The sequence below is a fragment of the Globicephala melas genome, chromosome 5 (genome assembly GCF_963455315.2).
Source record: "Globicephala melas chromosome 5, mGloMel1.2, whole genome shotgun sequence".
Lineage (NCBI taxonomy): Eukaryota > Metazoa > Chordata > Mammalia > Artiodactyla > Delphinidae > Globicephala > Globicephala melas.
The window spans coordinates 136,562,064-136,583,439 of record NC_083318.1 but is presented as its reverse complement, the minus strand read 5'-3'; the positions used below and the strand labels follow the sequence as shown (position 1 = coordinate 136,583,439).

Sequence of the window (21,376 nt, the reverse complement as noted above, 5' to 3'; positions counted from 1 at the left end):
TCCCGGCAAAGAAGGGAGCACAGAGAGGAGACAGCGATGTGTTCCCTCTGTCTCGTCCTTTAATGCTGAGATCATTTTTGACCCCCTTAAGGGATTAAAAAGACATTCAGAATGACTCTCTAGATAGGAGAACGATTGGTCAAACGTGTAAGTTAGTGCCTGGGAATAATGTGATAAAGGAAAATGCCAGACTGTAAACTTCTCAACGATCTGTCAGCTCATCAGTTCATTCACGTCTTCCTTCTAGAAGCTTTTTTGACAGCATACTCTGCATTAGGCTGCCCTTGGTGCTAAGACAATGTCCTGTCTGCTTATTCTCTGAAGCCGGAACCAGAAAGAAGGTGAGTCCCAGAAGTCCTGGTCCCCCAGCTCCACAAGAAAATAATTCTGTGTGTGACACACCCACAGTGGAGGGTCGGGAAAGTGATTCAGATGCTGGGAGACAAGCAGTAGATCAGAGGCTGTGGTCAAGCCAGTGTGGCTTTGAAAACAGTAAAGAGGGAGTCTTGGGGCCAGAAGACACACAGGGAAGCCAGGCAGAGTGAGCCGCCGGGCTCACACAGGTATGAGTCACGCAGATCCAGGATGCTGGCCACCGTGCCCAGGTGCGCTTCGGGGATGCTCGCGACCGCTTAGAGTGGGCTTTCCTGTTGCAGGATAAACTGGAACCTGACAGAGCTGGCTGGACCCCAGTGGGTCTCTCACCTGGCCCAGGAGTCAGAGAGGCTGGAGGGGTCACGGAAGCTGCCGCCAACCGTCAGTAGCCGCAGCAGCACCCGGCGGCACAGACATACTGTCTACTTCCCTTCTGCCTTCCAATCTCACGCCAATGGCTCCCTGGCCCCGACTGGCCCAAAACTGTGCAGAGGAGGAGGTTCTGGGAAATGCAGTGCCAGCTTCCCTAAGTCGACAAGGCACAGACCCAGCTCATTTAGGCCGTAGCAAGTTCAGGATCGCGCACGGGCTGTGCTGTCCCTCTGACTTGCACTTCACATGATTTATGCGACCCTCATTCCCACTGATGACAGAAACCACTCAAATACACGGACAGCTGATTGTTGAGACCAAGGCAAAAAAAAAAAAAAAAATCCAAAACATAAAAAGGGAAAAAAGATTTTATTGATTTTTTTTGCCTCTAAGCAAATGTGATGGCCCAGAATCCTGTCTTGCCCCTCTTGTAAAATTTGAGGCCCCCTCGGATTACTGGAAACAATTTAGGATAGATTCGGGGTCTCCTGGGTTTGTGATGAACTCAATAGATGGTCTGATACAAGTGGTCCTTATTTTATTTTATTTTATTCTATTTTATGTTTTTCTCTCAACAGGACCTTTGCAGAGCAAAAGTTTTTAATTTTTCCAAGTCCAATGCAGCAGATTTTTCTTTCATGGATTGTGCTTTTGGTATCATGTCTAACTACTCTCTACTCCTATGTTTCCATAAATAACTTTTTAAAAACCTTTTAAAAATCTATTATTTTTTTATTGAAGTATAGTTGATTTACAATGTCATGTTAGTTTCAGGTGTACAGCACAGTGATTCTGTTACATATATATATTCTTTTTCAGATTCTTTTCCCTTATAGGTTATTATAAAATATCAAGTATAGTTCCCTGTGCTACACAGTAGGTCCTTGTTGGTTATCTATTTTATATATAGTAGTGTGTCTATGTCAACCCCAACCTCCTAATTTATCCCTCCCCTTGCCTTCCCCTAAAGAAGGGGTGGTACATATATACGATGGACTATTACTCAGCCATGAAAAAGAGAATGAAATTATGCCATACGCAGCAGCACGGACGGATGATCATACTAAGTAAAGCAAGTCAGAAAGAGAAAGACAAACATATATCACTTACATGTGGAATCTGAAAAAAAAAAAAGATTCAACTGAATTTACAAAAACAGAAATAGACCCACAGACATACAAAACAAGTGGTTTTTAGTCAAGAGAAGTAGCAGCCCCAGATCAGACAGAGGCAGAGAGGCCAGTGAACACACGTGTCTAGAACTGGGCAAGATGTCCTCGGAGCAGAGGGGTGCATCTACCGAATCGCCGTGGCAGCCACTGGGCCTGTTTATTTTCCTCTGAGTGCCAGGGAGGAAGGCAGTAAAGGCTTACGTATGAGGGAACTCCTGCCGGCTGCTTTGACTGCACCAACATTTCCCCACTCTGCTCCGTGCAAAATTCAGATAATGAATTCAAGTAAATGTGTTGAGGCTGGGATAGGGCAGCAGTTATAGGGCTGGAATTAGGGTGACCAAGTCACCCAGTTTTAGCACTGAAAATCCAGTGTCCCAAGAAACCCCTCCTCGTGGGTAAACTGGGGCAGCTGGTCATCCTAAGACAGAGTGCGGTGTGGCTAGAACAAGGTCTCAGCCTGGACAACAGGAGAAACTAAAGCCAGAGGGCAGAGGACACATCAAGGAGGGGGGCGCCAGCCACCTGGCTGTTGGATTTGCCTGCCGGGGTGGAAGCTACAGTAAATCAGGTCTGTACCGGGGCTGAAATTCAAAGCTCTAGTCAAGAGCCCCTGAACGTCCTTCTGCAGGAATTTGACAAATGTAAACAGAGACCAGCTAGGGTTTGTGATAATCTCCGTGCAGCTTTTTTTGCTCTTCTTTCTTCCATCTCCTTGTAACTGCAGAAGGGAAGAAGATGGGGGTTTAGGGTATACCAGTCACTGGATGGAGGTGGGAGTTGACAGAAGGTCCCAATGTTTGTGATCCCTTCTGATAGACAGACTACAGGAATAGCCATCATGGAAGAAGTTGTCTTTGAAGCCTCCTTATATTCAAGTCGCTTGCTCAGAATTTTATCTTCTCAACTGTGTCTGGTCAAGAGGTGAGAAGATAAGTGTCCTCGACCTTGGACCCTCTGCCTTTGTGCCAGGTGGGATGGGGGTCCTTTCCTTTCCATTTATCGGTGTGTCTACCCTATCCCACATTCTGTGAACCCTGAACTTTCTGCTTAAATACATGGTCCTAACTTTTTGTACAACCTCAGCCTTTGGGCCCAATCTCAGTCCCAAATATACGTTTCAACTTCCAAATATTTTAGCTAGGCACCCTCCTTTTTTTTTTTTTAGGTGATTCACAGTGATGAAGTGAATGTTTACACATACGGTTTTTGTCTACGTTGTATCATCACACAAAAATGGCTGGAAAAACTCCCACCCAAATTTGGAGATAATGTTTAAAGATAGTTAGACTTAAAGGCTGGTTGTTGTGTATGAATATCTGAGTCTTCCAAAGCCATCCTCCAAGGCCACTAAGACAAGAGTGTAACAAGAGGCATGTGACTCTCAGTTGAAGAAAGCCATATGAAGATGCTCAGACCCCAAATCACAAAGGCAGAGTCTTTCAATCTCCCGCATTGATTGTGGACGAGCTGCATCCTCAGAGCCCTCTGGGTGGGGAGCAGCAGGAACTATTTATTTAACAATGATTAGGACTTCCCTGGTGGTGCAGTGGTTAAGAATCCGCCTGCCAAAGCCGGGGACATGGGTTCGAGCCCTGGTCCGGGAAGATCCCACATGCTGCAGAGCAGCTAAGCCCGTGCGCCACAGCTACTGAGCCTGCGCTCTAGAGCCCACGAGCCACAACTACTGAGCCCACATGCAGCAACGAGGACCCAACGCAGCCTATATACATATATATATATATAAATAAAATAAATAAATTTATAAAAAATATTCTTAAAAATACCACAATGATTAATGGGGTTCTTGACCAATATATAGACTAGTGTAAATAACTTCCTACTTTATAGTCCTTACACCAGAAATCCATACAATTACACCAATTTTTTTTTTTTTTTTTTTTTTTTGCGGTACGCAGGCCTCTCACTGTTGTGGCCTACTGCCGTTGCGGAGCACAGGCTCCGGACGCGCAGGCTCAGCGGCCATGGCTCACGGGCTCAGCCGCTCCGTGGCATGTGGGATCTTCCCGGACCGGGGCACGAACCCGTGTCCCCTGCATCAGCAGGCGGGCTCTCAACCACTGCGCCACGAGGGAAGCCCAGAAATCCATACAATTAGACGGTATTTCCACAGCACTTCTCCTCCAACAAAGTTGGGGATTTACCACAAACTGTCATTTCAATCTTTTCTTCTGAGTAATTAATTATATGCCAAGGTCAATGATAAGCTATCATTTTTTTGGGGGGGGGCATTTCAAGGAAATCTAAGACATTGGAATTGAGAAAAGAAAGGAAGAAATCGCTGTGAGCTGGAACTGGTAACTTTTGTTTAATCCCTGCAGATAAGAGGGGTTGACAGTCCTCGGGTGATTTCTGCTGAGAACGTGTGTGGGGATGTCGGTGTGCACCCAGCCCCCACGTGTTCCCAGAGGAGGTGATGGGGAGGGAGTGTGGTCCAGCAGTGGAGCCCGCGTCCTAAGCAGCTGCACAATCCCCAGGAAAGGAAATGAACGAGATCTACCGCGTCAGTCCCTAGGATTGCAGAATCAAAGGCTGTGCTTTTTAACATCTTTATGTAGCCCACGTGATTAGCACGCCTACTTCATTCTGCTTCCATATTATGAAAAGAGGGTGGCTACTCCGCTTGTGAATGGAAGTTTGAAACAGTCTGATATCTCTAAAAGGAAGAGACATGGGAGGTATTATTTCCTTGCTATGAACAAAGAATTCATCTAACCCGATTGCCATCAACAATCTTGACCTCAGATAGCTTTGCTTGGATAAGTTTTGACTACTCAGATTCCTAATTATCCTGTCATCAGTGCCATAATCCACTGGGCTGAAAGACGTATTTTGTTTTATACGATCATTTACAGAATGATATAACACACACGAATTTGAATTATACAAATGTTCCCAAGCTTTTTAAAAAAACTTATGAGCCTTTAAATTACATTGAAAAACTTTTAGATTACATTGTAAAAACATATTATCTGAGAGTAGATATATGGATATGTGACTGAATCACTCTGCTGCTGTACACCTGAGACTAACACAACCTGGTAAATCAACTAACTACACTCCAATATAATAAAACAAAAACAAAAGAACACAACAATGTTCGTGAGCTGAGTCTTCTGTGCTGACTAGAGTCCAGTTAGACCTTCCAGTCTTGGAGGACCTGTGACCTTCCTGGGGTAGAACAGGTACAGTGCCTGCTGCCCAAGGGTCTACGTGTTTCCACAAAGTGTCACGTGGACCACCTGCATCTTAGTCTCTCCACGTGCTTCTTTAAGTGCAAGTTCCAAGGCCCCAGAGAAACTAACTCAGAATTTGGGGCATTCTGCATCCTTAAACGTCTCCATAAGCGGTTCTTCTGCACATTACATTTTGAGAATCGGTGCCCTAGATCTGGGACTGGTTAGTTCAGAGTCCTCAGCGGGGAGGTCTTAGTATCGCTGGCAGAAAGCGGATTTGCTTCCTATTTCCAGGCGCACTGTTTCTTCCCGTTCCTCAGTAGCCCCCTCCCTCCACCAATTACGGGCTGGTGAGTTTTGATCATTGTTTAGCAAACCTGGGAGGTGCTGCACTCATTCCAGCCACTCGGGGTTCCCCGCCTCCATCCCCAGTGCAGTTCCCTTGATTGACAAGAATAAGGCCTTGGAAAGAAACCAGAGCTCGCCTTGCCTCCACCAGAAGCTTTCCTCAGGCTGCTCTAGGTCCTTGTCTGGGAAGGTCAGTCCTGCTAGCCCCCCGCTTGGAAGTGGGGTGCTGGGGCTCCTTGCCAGGTCTGTCGAGTTCAACCCCAGATACAGAACTTCCTCTTCTCAAATGACTGCCTCGCCTGCAATTCTGGAGCTTCCAGAAATTATTTCCTTTATTTTAGAAAGTGCTGCCCCAAAGAAATGATGCGACCACAGAAGCGTTTTGAGGCCTCTTTCAGTGCTATTATTCTTAAAAGCCTGGAAAATCTTCAATCTGTCTCAGACTCCTCCCTGGCCTGTATTTTTCTCAAAGATGGTATCTGTGGTCAGACCGGCCGTTTGGTAGGTTTCACCGTTTCTGAGATAATTGCTGGCAGCTGGGGTCAGCTAGACAGCAGGAACTTTACCCTTTCTCACTGGCTGTGAGTGAAATCAACTAGGATCACACAGGGCAGGTGGCTCGATGGTGCTTTTGCCTCTCCTCCTGCAGCAGACAGGAAAGGGGAGGGGGACAGACCCAAGGGAGACAGACAAAGGCTAAGACTTCCCACCCAGGGCCCCGAAGGGGACCTTTCTATCCTTCCCGAGGACAGGATGCTGGGTTGTTTTCCAAACCAAGATCCCGTGAATTCATGTGGTTTAAGGTAGTATTCCAAAATCTGCCATTCTATATTACACAACATTGTAAATCAACTATGCTTCAGTAAAATTAATGAACTAATTCATTTTTTTAAAACCTGCCATTCTATCACAACATTGTTTTAATGGAACTTGTTTTCCTTAGTATTATTTACATCAGGTTTATAGGAAAATCCCAAAGGCCAATCGTTGGCAGCTTAAAAAATATATTTTGTGTTCTGGACCCATAGCCAGCAGTTTACTAGTTTAGATTGCTAGTGATCTATGTCACATGATAATAGTTAATGCAGATACGGAGCATACCACGTGCCAGACACTGGTCTAAGTACTCTGTGCGCACTGACTCACTTAAAACTCCCAGCAACCCTGTGAAGTAGATACTAATATTGCCATTTTATAGACCGTGTAACTGGCGCAGAGTCCAAGGTCCTAGTCCAACAGCTAGTCCAAAGTCACAACAGTAAGAGCCAGAAGAGTTCAGACCCTCACCACTCAAGGTATGGTTCCTGCAGCACAGGCATCACCTGAGAGCTTGGCAGAAATGCAGACTCTCAGGCCCACCCAGACCTTTGGACTCGGAATCTGCATTTTAACAAGACTCCCCACGCGATTCGCATGCACGTTGAAGTTTAGAAACCACGGCTTAGATAGTCTTCGATTATTTCTCTCTGTGCCCATTAAAAACCCACCTATGGCTTAAGACTTTAGGAAATAATGTGTACTTGGCTGGTTTGTTACAAAAAAAAAATAGGATTCTAAGATGATGTTTGTGTCCTCTCCTAGCTCCTACTCCCTTCAGATAATCAGCTTCTCAAGAAAATAAATAGGATAAATTAGTTTTTTAAAAAGTCACTGAATTCTTACTATATGCAAGCACTTCATTAGATCATCATAGAATATGCTATGAAACAGGCACTACTAGCCTCAAATTACCGATAAGAAGACCGCGGTCACAAGGGTTAAGAGGAAAAGACAATGCATGGACTGGGAGAAAGTTTTTGCAAACTATGCAACCAACAATACACAAAACAGCTCATACAAGTCAATATCAAAAAAAAAAAGAAAAAAAATCAAAAAATGGGCAGAAGACCTAAATAGACATTTCTCCAAAGAAGAAATACAGAAGGCCAATGAGCACATGAAAAGATGCTGAACATCACTAATTATTAGAGAAATGCAAATCAAAACGTCAATGAGGTATCACCTCACACCTGTCAGGATGGCCAGCATTAGAAAGTCTACGAGGACTTCCCTGTTGGCACAGTGCTTAAGAATCGCCTGCCAATGCAGAGGACACGGGTTCGAGCCCTGGTCCGGGAAGATCCCACAGGCCGCGGAGCAACTAAGCCCGTGCACCACAACTACTGAGCCTGTGCTCTAGCGCCCGCGAGCCACAACTACTAAGCCTGTGTGCCGCAACTACTGAAGCCCACGCACCTAGAGCCCATGCTCCACCACAAGAGAAGCCACTGCAATAAGCCCTAGCGCTGCAACAAAGAGTAGCCCCCGCTCACCGCAACTAGAGAAAGCCCACGCACAGCAACGAAAACCCAACACAGCCAAAAAAAAAAAAAAGTCTACAAACATTAAATGCTGGAGAAGGTGTGGAGAAAAGGGAACCCTCCTACACTGTTGGTGGGAATGTAAATTGGTGCAGCCACTATGGAGAACAGTATGGAGGTTCCTTAAAAAACTAAAAATAGAGTTACCATATGATCCAGCAATCCTACTCTTGGGCATATATCTGGAAAAGACGAAACGTCTAATTCGAAAAGATACATGCACCCCAATGTTCACTGCAGCACTATTTAGAACAGCCGAGATATGAAAGCCACCTAAATGTCCATTGACAGATGAATGGATAAAGAAGATGTGGTACATATATACGGTGGAATATTACTCAGCCATAAAAAAGAACGAAATAATGCCATTTGCGGCAATGTGGATGGACCTAGAGATTATCATACTAAGTGAAGTAAGTCAGACATAGAAAGACAAATATCATATGATAACACTTACATGTGGAGCCTAAAAATATGGTACAAATGAGCTTATTTACAAAACAGAAACAAACAGGCACAGAAAACAAACCTATGATTACCAAAGGGAAAGTAGGGGCAAGAAAAATTTAGGAGTTTGGGATTAACAGATACGCACTACTATATATAAAATAGATAACCAACAAGGACCTACTGTATAGCACAGGCAACTCTACTCAACATTTAGTAATGACCTATATGGCAAAAGAATCTGTAAAGGAATATATATGTATGTATAACTGAACGACTTTGCTGTACAATTGAAACTAACACACCATTGTTAATCAACTACACTCCAATAAAAAGAAAGTAAGAAAAAAGGTTAGGAGAAGCAGCTGAGATGACAGCTAACCTGACAGCCCTGCTTCCTGAAGCAGGCTTCTCATGTTGATTTCCTCACAGGTAGCACATTAGCACACAGAACTATCCACTAATCTTTGACAAAATAATTTTTTCAAGCCCTGTCTCAAAAGCAAAAAACATTTTTTGCTTAATCCTGAGCATTTCTCCCTGATTTAAGGAAGCGATACTAATGTAACCTACAAAGTGTCAACTTTGGAAAATCAAATCAAAGCCCAGAAAGTCTAATCAATTCTTCTCCTTTCACTCTTACTTCATGCAATAAACGTGTATATTGTCTTAAAAAACCCCAAAACAGAAAAATAGAGTATGAGACAAAGCTTGTCCTTAGAAGTCCTCTTCTAATGGGTTGGTTTAGATGCTTTTCAAAGTGATGCCAGCAACTAATATTTTTTTCCTGCGAGTCACATTGGTGATGATTCACATGATCAGTAATTTAAGGTAGGATTGACTTGAAACTGCTTTCACTTGTAGATAAGTTATGATTCAGGCAAATCACACACTATGACTATAGAATAAAAGGCAGATTAGCCAAGTGTGTCAGGCCCATTAAAATGTGTAAGCTTTTGTCATGAATTAGTTTTTTAAAACGGGACGTATTTGCTTCCTGAATTATAGTGATGAGACTTAAGCTGAATTTGCAGGACTATTTGATTCTTTCTTCAAATAGGAAACCACTGGCATTTCTGTGTGAAGTCATTTTCTATTTTTAAAATAATTTAATTTGAGACATGACTATGAGTGTGACCGTTTCACAAGGCAAAAACCAAGATGAATAAATGGGTCTGAAACCCAGACTAATGGAGTGAGCTGTTCATAATCACATACATGTTTATGTACTTCTCCCATCACTAAAGCTTCATTCATCATATTGGTTTTTGGCCATTTCCTAGACAGTATTTCCAATTCTAATATATTTCTAACAGAAGTCCCATGTTGTGATCACTCCTTTATAAGGTGGAATTCTGCAATATTCCTGGTTTACATATGCAGATTTTCTAGTAGATCTATGATGGCTGAAAAAATACATTAATATATTTATTTAGTCAGTAATCTGGATATAACACACATAAATACATCATATAAACAAGAAGCAGGCAGAGGCTTCCGTCCTTCTGATCAAGGCTGTGTGACCTTAAGGTTAAAGCTGTGTGATCTCGAGCAGGTCACTTAGCTCTCTGAACCTCAGTATTGTCATCTGAAAAATGATGGGTTAAATTAGATTATCTGTTATGGTGCCATTTTGTTTTTAACACCTTTATTGGAGTATAATTGCTTTACAATGGTGTGTTAGTTTCTGCTGTATAGCAAAGTGAATCAGCCATACATATACATATATCCCCATATCCCCTCCCTCTTGCATCTCCCTCCCACCCTCCCTATCCCACCCCTCTAGGAATGTGCCTTTTTAATTTAACATCCCATAGTAATAATCCCATCAATCTCTCAATTTGGACCAAGTGGGAATTCATTTAAAAGTCTGAATGAAAAAATGTATTTTTTAAATGTAATTTTGTAACTTTAAAGCAGCATGGGACCTGGAATTGGGTAAGCAGTATCATTTGTTTGCAAACAGATGTTGTAAAAATACATAACCATGCTCTAAAATACTTTAAAATCTCTTCAGAATTTTGTTTATGATATTATTTTCATAGTAAGACCTTTGTAATGCCAAAATAACATTATCTATAAAATCTCTTCACTATGTAATAAAACTTAGCAAAGTGATAATAAAACTTACATGAAAGAATAAGCCAGCAAATAAAATGTTTTAAAAATACAGACAATAATTTACCTTATCAGATTAAACTCATAGTTATCAAAAACATATGGATTATAAAAATAAAAACAGTTTGAGTTTGGTGGGATTGGCTGGGAAGTGACATAAAGGAACAGTTTAGGATGATGAAAATATTCACGATCTTGATCTAAAAAGTAAATGCATCAGTGTTTCACTTTGTAAAATATTATCAAGCTGAACACTAGACGAACATACTTACTAGAGTATATGTTACATATCAACTTTTTGAAAAGTTTTCAAAGTCGGACCCACTGACATTTGAATCTCTATCCCTTTATTAGTTGCAAAATAAATAAAATCTAAGATCCATCCATCATGGAGGAGACAATCTGTGCTCTAATTATGACAGTCAAAAGAAATGAGTAGGAGACAAAAGAAAACAAAGCACAGGGCGTAGCTTGTGGAGCATCCAGTGAGGTAATGGTCCTCCATTCCCACTTCTTCTACTTGACTCAAGGCCTTTGGAATTGGGTTTGTGTTTCCTTTCAATGTCACACTACACTCTAGGGACACCTGTGATGGATATTTAGATTAAATAAGATAACAGGATAACCTATAATGTTCTACATGCTTCTAGAAGACAGAAAACATCTTATTCCTGTTCATTTTTGTATCCTCCAAAGCTTGTGGACAACTTTTTAGTATTCAATAGGGATTCAATTTCTATTTGTTACATTGGATTTCAAATCTCTATGATAAAAATTTAGAATCAAATTTTTTTTCTGAAATATGTTTTAAAAGGAAAAATATTAAAATTAGGTAGAAAAATAAAACTTGATGAGTGGTCAGATTAGTTCGGTAGTCACAGTACACTAAGTAAATATACAGTGTGAATTGTCTCACGGAATAATGGAATCTCACTAGAAATGAAAGAAATTGAAATTAAAACAATTATAGCTACCAATGATAAGTATGAGGAGTGTTACACTTATGGCAAGAAAGGGAAAATTTGATTTTTAAATTAAATTAGACATTAACAAAAACACTATAAAACTCTTAAAAGTGCTCTGAAATCACCCTCAAAGTTGCTGCAAAATTTCTCAGCTATTTTCTCATCCTCTTATAAGCTGGTTAGTTTTTCCTTACATATCAGCATTTGAGGTAATTGTTTAAGCTATTTCTCATGATATTTTATTGTTTTTACATTAGTTATTAATAGTGACAAAATATTTTCTCTGTTTTTATTGCAACTATGCAATATTTGACGTAAAATATGCAGCAAATCCACTTTTCATTTGCCTAACCAGGGTACATACCCGCATTTGCCAACACTTTTATAAGAACATGGACCTTCCATTGAGATCAGTTCCAAACTTGGAGGGAAAAGAGGCTAAGTTCCAATAACTTAGAAAGGTCCTAAGTGATGGGCCTTAGAGAAATTGACGTTGTAACATCTGACCTGCGTAAAAGTTAATGTGTGATGTGTTGACCACAGCAGCATTCAAGAAACAAGCTTCCCTAAAGGGTTGAACCTACTAAAATCAAGACTCAACAGCCAAATTCAATGTTCAGAAAATACAGAGGACAGAGAAACACGTTAAATGACATGACAGTAGCCACATCCAGAATGTTGGGTATTTCTACTGGATGACTGACACAATTTCTGCAACAAGAAAAAGAAAGAAGTCTATACCAGCTTACAAGACACCAAAAGAGACAACACAACCAAATGCAATGAATGTGTGGACCTAGCTTGAATCTGTATTTTCACGATCAATCATAAAAATGCATTTTAGAGGCAATGAGGGAAATATTACCATTGACTAGTTATTACATAATGTCACAGGATAGGTGTTAATTTTGTTAGGTATGATAATATCAATGTGGCTATGTAAGAATATGTTCTTTTTTTTAAGAGATGCACAGTGAAACATATAGGAGTGAAATAATATCAATAGAATATCTGGAATTCACTTTTAAATAGTTCAGCAAATGAAAAAGAAAAAAGCTATGTGATCAAATGTGGAAACATTTTGATAAATTGTTGAATATAAGTAACAGGTAAGTGGGATATATTTTAAAATAGTCATAACAAACTTTTTTTTTTTTTTTTTACGGTATGCGGGCCTCTCACTGTTGTGGCCTCTCCGTTGCAGAGCACAGGCTCCGGACGCGCAGGCTCAGCGGCCATGGCTCACGGGCCCAACCACTCCGCGGCATGTGGGATCTTCCCGGACCGGGGCACGAACCCGTGTCCCCTGCATTGGCAGGCGGACTCTCAACCACTGCGCCACCAAGGAAGCCCCATAACAAACTTTTTAAAAGTTGTTATCAAAAAAAGATTGATATATACCTCTCCATTATCAAAAATAAATAAAAATGGGGAACTTCCCTGGTGGTCCATTGGTTAAGAATCCGCCTTCCAGGGCTTCCCTGGTGGCGCAGTGGTTGAGAGTCCGCCTGCCGATGCAGGGGACACGGGTTCGTGCCCCGGTCCGGGAGGATCGCACATGCCGCAGAGCGGCTGGGCCCGTGAGCCATGGCCGCTGAGCCTGAGCGTCCGGAGCCTGTGCTCCGCAGAGAGAGAGGCCACGGAAGTGAGAGGCCCGCGTACAGCAAAAAAGACAAAAAAAAAAAAAAAGAATCCGCCTTCCAATGCAGGGGACACCGGTTCAAACCCTGGTCAGGGAACTAAGATGCCACATGCCGCAGGGCAACTAAGCCCGCACGCCACAACTACTGATCCCACGCGCTCTGGAGCCTGCATGCCACAATTAGAGAGAAGCCCACACGCTGCAACTAAGACCCAATGCAGCCAAATAAATAAATATTTAAAAATAAATAAGTAAAAGTAATTTTTAAAACTACTTGCAGGCTTTAAATACAAATACATTTTTCATAGTATTTTATACAATCCTCTGAAGTTCGTGGCCTCAACAGGAGTCTGTAACTTTCACCACCTAATTCCACTCTTTGTAAATATACCACAAAAAAATAACAGAAAGGGAAAAATAATTTACCCAAAAGTTTTCATGTAGCTTTACTATAAGAGAAAATTTGGAGATTAAATATAAAATTCAGGAGAATATGAAGTTAATTATTTTGTATCAATATAATGAAAAACCTTAAACCTATCAAAGGTGACAAGAATTTGAGCTATGTAAATACATGAAACTAAGTACACACTGACATAGATTAGAAGAAATTTCAAGTATCAATTAAGACTCTTTCACAGTTGGAAGTGACAGAAAAGCCAACCCAAACTGGCTTAAAGCGAAAAGGAAATCAATTAGCTGGCGGAAACGAAAACTTTAAAAGACAAAGGGGACTTCCTTGGTGGCGCAGTGGATAAGACTCCACACTCCCCATGCAGGGGGCCCAGGTTCAATCCCTGGTCAGGGAACCAGATCCCACATACATGCCGCAACTGAGAGTTCGTATGCCATGACTCAGAAGCCCGCAAGCTGCAACTAAGGAGCCCTCCTGCTCCAATAAGACCCAGAGCAACCAAATAAATAAATAAATAGTATAAAAAATAAAATAAAATAAAAGACACAAAAATCACCTTGATGGATCATAGATATAATGAAAACACCAAACAGTAAAAACTTTTAGAAGAAAACAAGGAGAAAACTCTAGGGGACCCTGGAATTGGTTTTGAATTTTTAGATACAACATCAAAAGCACAATCCATGAAAGAAAAAACTGATTCCTTGTGCTTTACTAAAACTAAAAACTTGTGCTCTATCAAAGTCTATGTTAAGAAAATGAAACGACAAGCCACAGACCAGGAGAAAACATTTGCAAAACACTTATCTGATAAAGGACCTGTATCTAAAATATATACAGAACTGTTAAAACTCAACAAGAAGAAAAAAAATTATAAAATAGGCAAACATTGTGAACAGACATCTCATCAAAGAAGATATACAGATGGCAAGTAAGTATATGATCATTGGTCATTAGGGAATTAAAACAACAGTGAGATGTAATTACATCCAGTTAGACTGGCTACAGGTAAAAAATAAGAAACACCAAATGCTGACAAGGGTGCAAAGCAACAGGGATTCTCGCTCTCTGCTTGCTGGTGGGAACACAAAGTGGTGCAGCTGCTTTGGAAGACAGTCTGGCAGTTTCTTACAAAGCTAAACAGAGTCTCACCAGGTGATCCAGCAATCCCATTGCTAAGTAAGTGTTTACCAAATTGAGTCGAAAACATACCCATGCAAAAGCCTTATAGAAGTTTTTTTTTTCAGAATTGCCAAAAACCGCAAGACACTAAGATGATTAGGTAAACAGTTATGATCCAACCATACGACGGAAGGTTATTCAGTGATAAAATAAATGAGCACTCCAAGCCATGCAACGACATGGAGGAACCCTCAGTGCCTACTGACACGTGAAAGAAGCCAGTCTGCAAAGGCAACACACTGTGTGGTTCCAGCTCTAGGCCTTTCAGGAGAAGGCACAACTACGGAGACAGTAAGAGATCAGTGGTGCCAGGGTCTCAGGGAGAGAAAAGTGGGGAGTGTGTCGGTGAAGCACAGGGACATTTAGAGGGGTGAACCTGTTCTGTATGATACTGTCATGTGGGTACACGGCCTTACCAAGTTGTCGAAGCCTGTAGACTTCACAGCACAAAGAGGAAACCCTGATGTATACAATTTCAAAAAATCATTTAGGGAACTTATCTAGGAAACAGACACAGACTCACAGACATAGAGAACAGACTGGTGGCTGCCAAGGGGGAGGGGGGAGAGGGGAGGATTGGACTGGGAGGGTGGGGTCAGCAGGTGCAAACTATTACATACAGGACGGGTCAACAACAAGGACCTGCCGTAGAGCACAGGGAACTATATTCAATACCCTGTGATGAACCATCATGGAAAAGAATATAAAAAAGAATATATATGCATATGTATAACTGAATCACTTTGCTGTAAAGCAAAAATCAACACAACATTGTAGATCAACTATACTTCAATAAAATAAATTTTAAAACAATCATTTAGGAGTTTAGGGACCTCCAGGACAATTCAGACAGTGACAGGAGAATCTAACTGCATGACAGGTGTATGAAGCAGCCTCACTGGAGGGGCTGCGGAAAGGTCCCGACCCAAGTAACTTTGGAAATGAGCAGAGCCTGTAAGCCCAAGGGCAAGAGAACGTCAAGGAAGCACCGTACTCTGGTTGATAAGGTTTTCTCCCCTGGAGAACTGGTTAACAATTCTGATACGTGTATATACATACACTGAAAATTAAACAATTAAGTGAACGGATGGCAACGGGTGGGGGCCAGGCTTCTCATGATTGGAGGGGAATTTACAGATGAGCAAGCGGCATGCTTAAAAATAGGCTTGTGATTTGAAAATATAAAGGAAATAAGATTAAACGTGGTTTATTTCTTACAGACATCACAATTAGTCATATTCTATTTAACTACACTTTTTTAAACTGAAGTATAGTTGATTTACAATGTTGTGTTAGTTTCAGGTATACAGCAAAGGGATTCAGTTATACACACACATAATTGCACACACACACACACCACCCAAATCACTTAAAGCACGCTGAAGGAACAAGATGCCAGCCGACAATTTTACTGAGCTTACTACACGTCCTGCTCAAATTTTTATCAACCAAATATGTCAAAGCGTATAAAAATGCAAGAAACTTAAATCAGTAATAATGAAAATTTGATCACAAGTATACTTTTTATCAACATCGGACCAGCCCCCATTACACAAAACATAAACTTTATGATACAAAAATATTCCTTTGTGGAAATTAGCTCAGATGTCGTGAGAACGGGAACAGCTGTTCACGGCAGCTTGGTGTCGACGCCCAGACTGAGTGCATAAGAGTAACAGAATCGTGTAAAATAACATGTTTCTTTCGTTCGCATGTCCATTGTCACGTGAGCATCATATAGGTGAGGGGTAAAGAAAGCTTAACTCTCCTTGTGAAAGATACTCAAAAGCCCTTTACCTGTAAAAACCATCCGCCTCCCCACTGTGGTCGGTACTGGCTCTTGAAAGGATACACCTGCCATGGTTGTAGCTGTGCTACTGGATTTTCTTTCTCAGCTTCCTCACACCAGTTTATCTGCACCAGAAACAGCCAAAGACTCTGCTGTCTCTCCTCTCCCTGTCTGTGACCCGAACTAGGTGGTTGCTAGGGACTCTTTATGACAGGAAGGCAGGGTGTTCCTTCTAAGAGCTCAGTGTTCCAGCCTCCAGGAACAGACAAGACACAGCTGTAGCATCCCCAGGAGCGGCATCCAGTCTTTTCCTTACCTGTCAACATCAAGTCCAGAAGAGACCTGTTCAGGTTCTAGATCTCGAGCAGCCTTACATCCCCAAAGACCTGGCAGCCTCAGTCAACACTGTCTTCCAACATATCCCAAGGAATGTTCTGCAGACGGCTGTCACTGCACAAACCGAACAGACAAAAATCACAAACCACGGTTAGAGGCATTTGAGAAGCCCTGGCTAGATAAAATACAATTAGAAATTATATTTTAAATGAATAAGATCATCGTTTATGCATTTTTCCCAGCCCCGTATTTCAACACGTCCTTAAACACAATCTGTACCTTGGTCATATTAATCTGTCTGTGGTTCCCATCATGTGTGATGCTCTTTCGTTCCTCTGAGCCTTTACCCATTCATTTGCTCTTCCGATAATGTTCTTACGTGAATATTTCTGTCCTCTGAGAGTCAGAGCCCGTGCCTCCTCTGCCAGGAGGCTGCCTGCAGACACAGCTGACCACTGGCTCCTTCACGCCCCTTTAACTTCTACGGCGTCTTGTTTATACCTACCTGTTAAACTGCTACCACGTTGTTTCAATTGTCTCTTTTGTCTGCCTCCCTACTAGAATCTCACTCCCAGTTCAGGGGAAAAGCATCTTTATTCATATTTCAATTTCCAGAGACTGTCATGCAATAGATGCTTAAGAAATGTTTGTGAGATGAATAAATGAACTAACAGCTAATTCCAGCCTGCCCAGAAATATAATATTGACCACCTGATAATCCATGGAATATAAATTCTAACAGCAATTTTGAATTCAACCTTAAATATATGGAGTTCTTTACTGAAAATGTAATGCCTTTTGTTTGTTGAGAGAAATTACAGTAAAAACACTCTACATTAACTATGAAGAGGGTTGCTAGCCTGGTGGCAAAGGGATATAACCCCCAAGTCCCCCTCCAAGGAAAGACTTGTGCCCCAGCTGCAGGAAATACCATCAGTAGACAGCCTGCAGCTGTCAGCTCCTTCAGGGGCTGCTTTAGCTGCAGCGGGCTGTGTCCCTCTCGTGGTGTCTCTCTCTGAGGCAAGTCCTCTCGGGGCAGCATGGTCAGAAGACTCAGTAAGGTGAGGGGATAAAGTCCAGATGTTTCCACCTGCCATGGGACCATTTTTCACCCGGTGAGCGGAGGCTTTGTTGAGCCCTCACCACAGTTCGGCTTCTTCCTCTGCCCAATCCTGCTTCAGTCTCTTTCTGTTCACAGGCATAGATCCCAAATAACCATCTTGCCCCCCACCAACTCCTGGAGGGCATGACTTGTGGCGGCCAGACAGCACAGATGTGTAACAGGGAAGAGCAAACCTGCTTCCGCATCAGGTCTATCCCTGTAGCTCTAAGCCTTGTGCTCTGTTGCCTGTGCTGAGTCCTGCGGGCTCTGCACCTTGTGAAACAATGTTGCCTCTAGCCTGAAATATACAGGAGAGCCTATTCTGAAGGCTCTGACCTTTAAGGGTAAAACACTTTTCCATTCATACAGAGATAAAATGTTGCAGAACAGAGAATAACAGTTGTGAACAAAGGATTCCGGCACCAAGACGTTTCCAACAATCAGCCACGCCCACTCCCATTTTAGTATAAAAGCAGCCTGACTGCTAAGTTGGGGCAGGTGGTTCTTGGGGACACTAGTCCCCCATCTTCTCTGGCTTCCTGAACAAAATCTCTATTCCTTGCCCCAACACCTTGTGTCCCGATTTCTTGGCCTGTTGTGTGGCGAGCGGTACGACCTTGGACTGGGTAACACGTCCAGTCGCAAACGTGTTACACAGGAAGGCTTCTTGTTTTACCCCTCAACCCTCTAACCAGAAGCTGATTCTACTCCCCCAGCATGGGCAAGTCTACTGGTCTTCTTTGATCTGCCCTGCATGGCACTCTTCTTTACCTCTGCAGTGTCAGAAGCTTTCCTACCCTTTCTGGGGTTAACCAGTTCTTGTTACTATGGTCGAGGGCTCTCCAGCCCCAGCCTTAGGCTTCTCTCTGAAATTTCCCTATTTGTGTCCTCAGAACTACCACTTTCCAAGTGTGAAACCTCCTACTGGAAGTCAGGGGCCCGCCCCTTTGGTTTCTCACTGCAGTTTTTGTGATGCGGAGAGAGAAGGAAGGAGGAACCTGAGTGACAAAAAGAAATTCTTTAGTAAAATAAGCAGGAAATAAAGATCTCGCTTTTCGCCCAGGACCTCCGCTTAACCCATCCTGAGGAACGCAGGCTTCCACTTTGCCTCAGAGACTGTTACAAACTTTTCAATCTGTTGTGGGCTTAGGGTCAGTGATTCTGATGGCAAAAGGCTGGAGGGAAGGGAAAAATAGAGGAGAAAAAATCAGAGTTAGTTCTTTGGGACATCTTTCCACCCACTCAGTACATGTTTAGGTTCATTTGTTTAGTTTTGTTTCATTTTTTAGGGATTAAAAAATTCTTGTGTAATTAAGTAAAATATTTACATGGTTTCAAAGTAAAATTCTTAAAATAAGGGATATTTACAGAAGTCTAGCTTTTATCTTTGTCATCTACATCTTGTTACTTCTTTCTCCTTATAGGAAAACTTGTAAAAACTAAAAGAAAAATATATTTATAATCATATCCTCCCCTTTCTCAGAAAAAGAGTAGCAAACTAAACACGTGTTCTTCCACCTTCCCTTTATTCAACGAGACCTCTATTAATGGTTATATGGGCTGTTTCCAATCTTTTGCTCTTATAAAATGTACTATAAAACATAGGTTTCTGCAAACATGTTCTCATTTATTTTGCAGTACATCTTTGGGATAGATTCCTAGAAGTGTCATTCCTGGACCAGAGGGTAAGGCATATATACGTTAGCTTGATACTGCCAAATTCCCCCCCGCCATAGGGCTGTACCATTTTGTTGTCCAACCAGCAATGTCAGAGAATGCCTATTTCCACATGACCCCACCCACAGAGTATGTTGTCAAACTTCTGGATTTACGACAGGTAAGAACTGGTCAAACAGTAATCGGCATTCCTCTCCTATCAGCGAGACGGAACATCCTTTCGTATATTTAGGAGCTATTTGCATGATTTTCTAAGACCTTCTGGTCATCCCTCTTGTGTAATTTACTACCAGGAGCCGAGCTTTGTCTACTTTTACAAGAATGAGCTAACATTCCAAAGAAGGACAACAGACACACCAACAGAGAATCACAGTAAAGTGTCAGAAGGGCAGTGATGGCTACGGGAATACATTTAACACCTAGTTTGTTCCTGGAGACATGGGGACAGAGGGGAGGGTCACCTGCCGTTCCTGGGACACAGGCGAGGCTCTCGTCTGAACTGTGTCTCAAAGAATGATGAGGACCCAGGCAAGGGATGGGAGGTTGGGGGATGGCGTGGGCGGAAAGGGCATTTGGAACAAAGAGGACAGCTTGAGCAAACGGCCCAGAGGGGAGACACAGCCCACAGAACTGTACATGGCAGAAAGACAAGTTCAGCATTGCTGACGGTCATGGCTAAGAGGGGAGAGGGGAGAGGAGGCCTAAGGGGCTCGTCCAGGCATGCCAGGAGCAGGGACTCTATTCTGTAGGCATCGGGGACCCCTGAAGGTTCAAACAGGCAGAGACTGGTCAGTCTTGGGTTTAAATGGAAGATGCCTGGCTGGGTGGAGACCGAATTGAGGAGAAGAGCCTGGGGACGGGGGTCCAGGCAAGTACAGGTGAGGCCAAGGCAGAGGTGATGGGAGCGGAGAAGAGATGCATTCGGGAAACACGCTGAATCTACGTGGTAAGGAATCAGGAGGACCCCGGTTATCCAGCCTGGGTGACCGTGAGTAGTAGGGTCACAAAATAAAACACGGAAAACAAGACAAAGAGAGAAAACCAAGGCCAGTAGGTAAAGCGATGGTGTTAACTCGGTGTGGAGCTGACAGGATAACCAAGCAGTTAAAATGAAGCCCATATTGTCATCAGAAGTTGCGACAGCTTCTGAACTCATTAGAGGGGATTAACGACGATCTCCTGTGGCCAGCAGATGCTCTTCAATTAGAGAAAAATCCCTATTGTTTATGAATCAGCTGCAACCTCCTTTGATGAAGCTCAGGGTTTACTGCTCGGCACAAATGAAACGTTGGCTATTGTCTTGCTTTGCTAATGTAACAGTTACTTGAGAGTTGAAAACTGCTTCACGGTGCAGCTGTGCAGGCCAGTGTCCAGTGCTCAGGCGCTGCAAAAACGCCTGTTCCAGTGTTTGGGAACGCATCCAGCTACACAGTTAATGATGGAAAGTGATACAAACTAGAAACTCCCATGATGCAGCAACGGAACCTATCTCCAGGTGAATATAGGGTCAGTACTTGCTAAAATTAATGCTCAAATACCCTATTACTAAGCACACTTTGCAAACTGGGGAGCTTTGCCACCCCTATACCGGTAAATCTTTCTTTATACTTTTAAGCGCCAAATAATTTTAGGTCCTTTCCCTACATTCCTGTTTTTAGGCAACAATCTGGAAAACTCACGGAATAGAGATACAGACCTGGCTTCAAATCGCAACAGTCTTCTGTGTAACACTGGCAAGTTGATTTTCTGTAAAATGAGAATAATTGTGCCTCCCTCCCTATAGGGCAAAGGGAATAACGTATATAAAATGCTTGTCACAATACCTGACACACTATGTAGTATGTATGCAGTAAATATTCTCTGTAATATTAGTCTCATC

The 21,376-nt window shown here is 42.4% G+C and overlaps 1 protein-coding gene across 6 annotated transcripts in view; it reads right to left on the bottom strand.

The window, feature by feature from the left end:
- The window catches only part of SPMIP2 (sperm microtubule inner protein 2), a 158,651-nt gene that overhangs the window by 79,809 nt on the left and 57,466 nt on the right, over positions 1–21,376 (bottom strand). For 4 of the 6 annotated variants that reach the window (XR_009564141.2, XR_009564142.2, XR_009564140.1 and 1 more), the window contains exon 4: positions 16,699–16,832. Coding sequence is in view for 2 of the 6 variants with exons in the window: in XM_060299870.1 (XP_060155853.1) it covers positions 16,391–16,454 (64 nt within the window). In the remaining 4 variants the exon portion in view is untranslated. Of the gene's footprint in view, positions 1–16,390; positions 16,455–16,698; positions 16,833–21,376 lie in introns of those variants that run through there. The other 2 variants (XM_060299870.1, XM_060299869.1) reach the window with 1 other exon arrangement.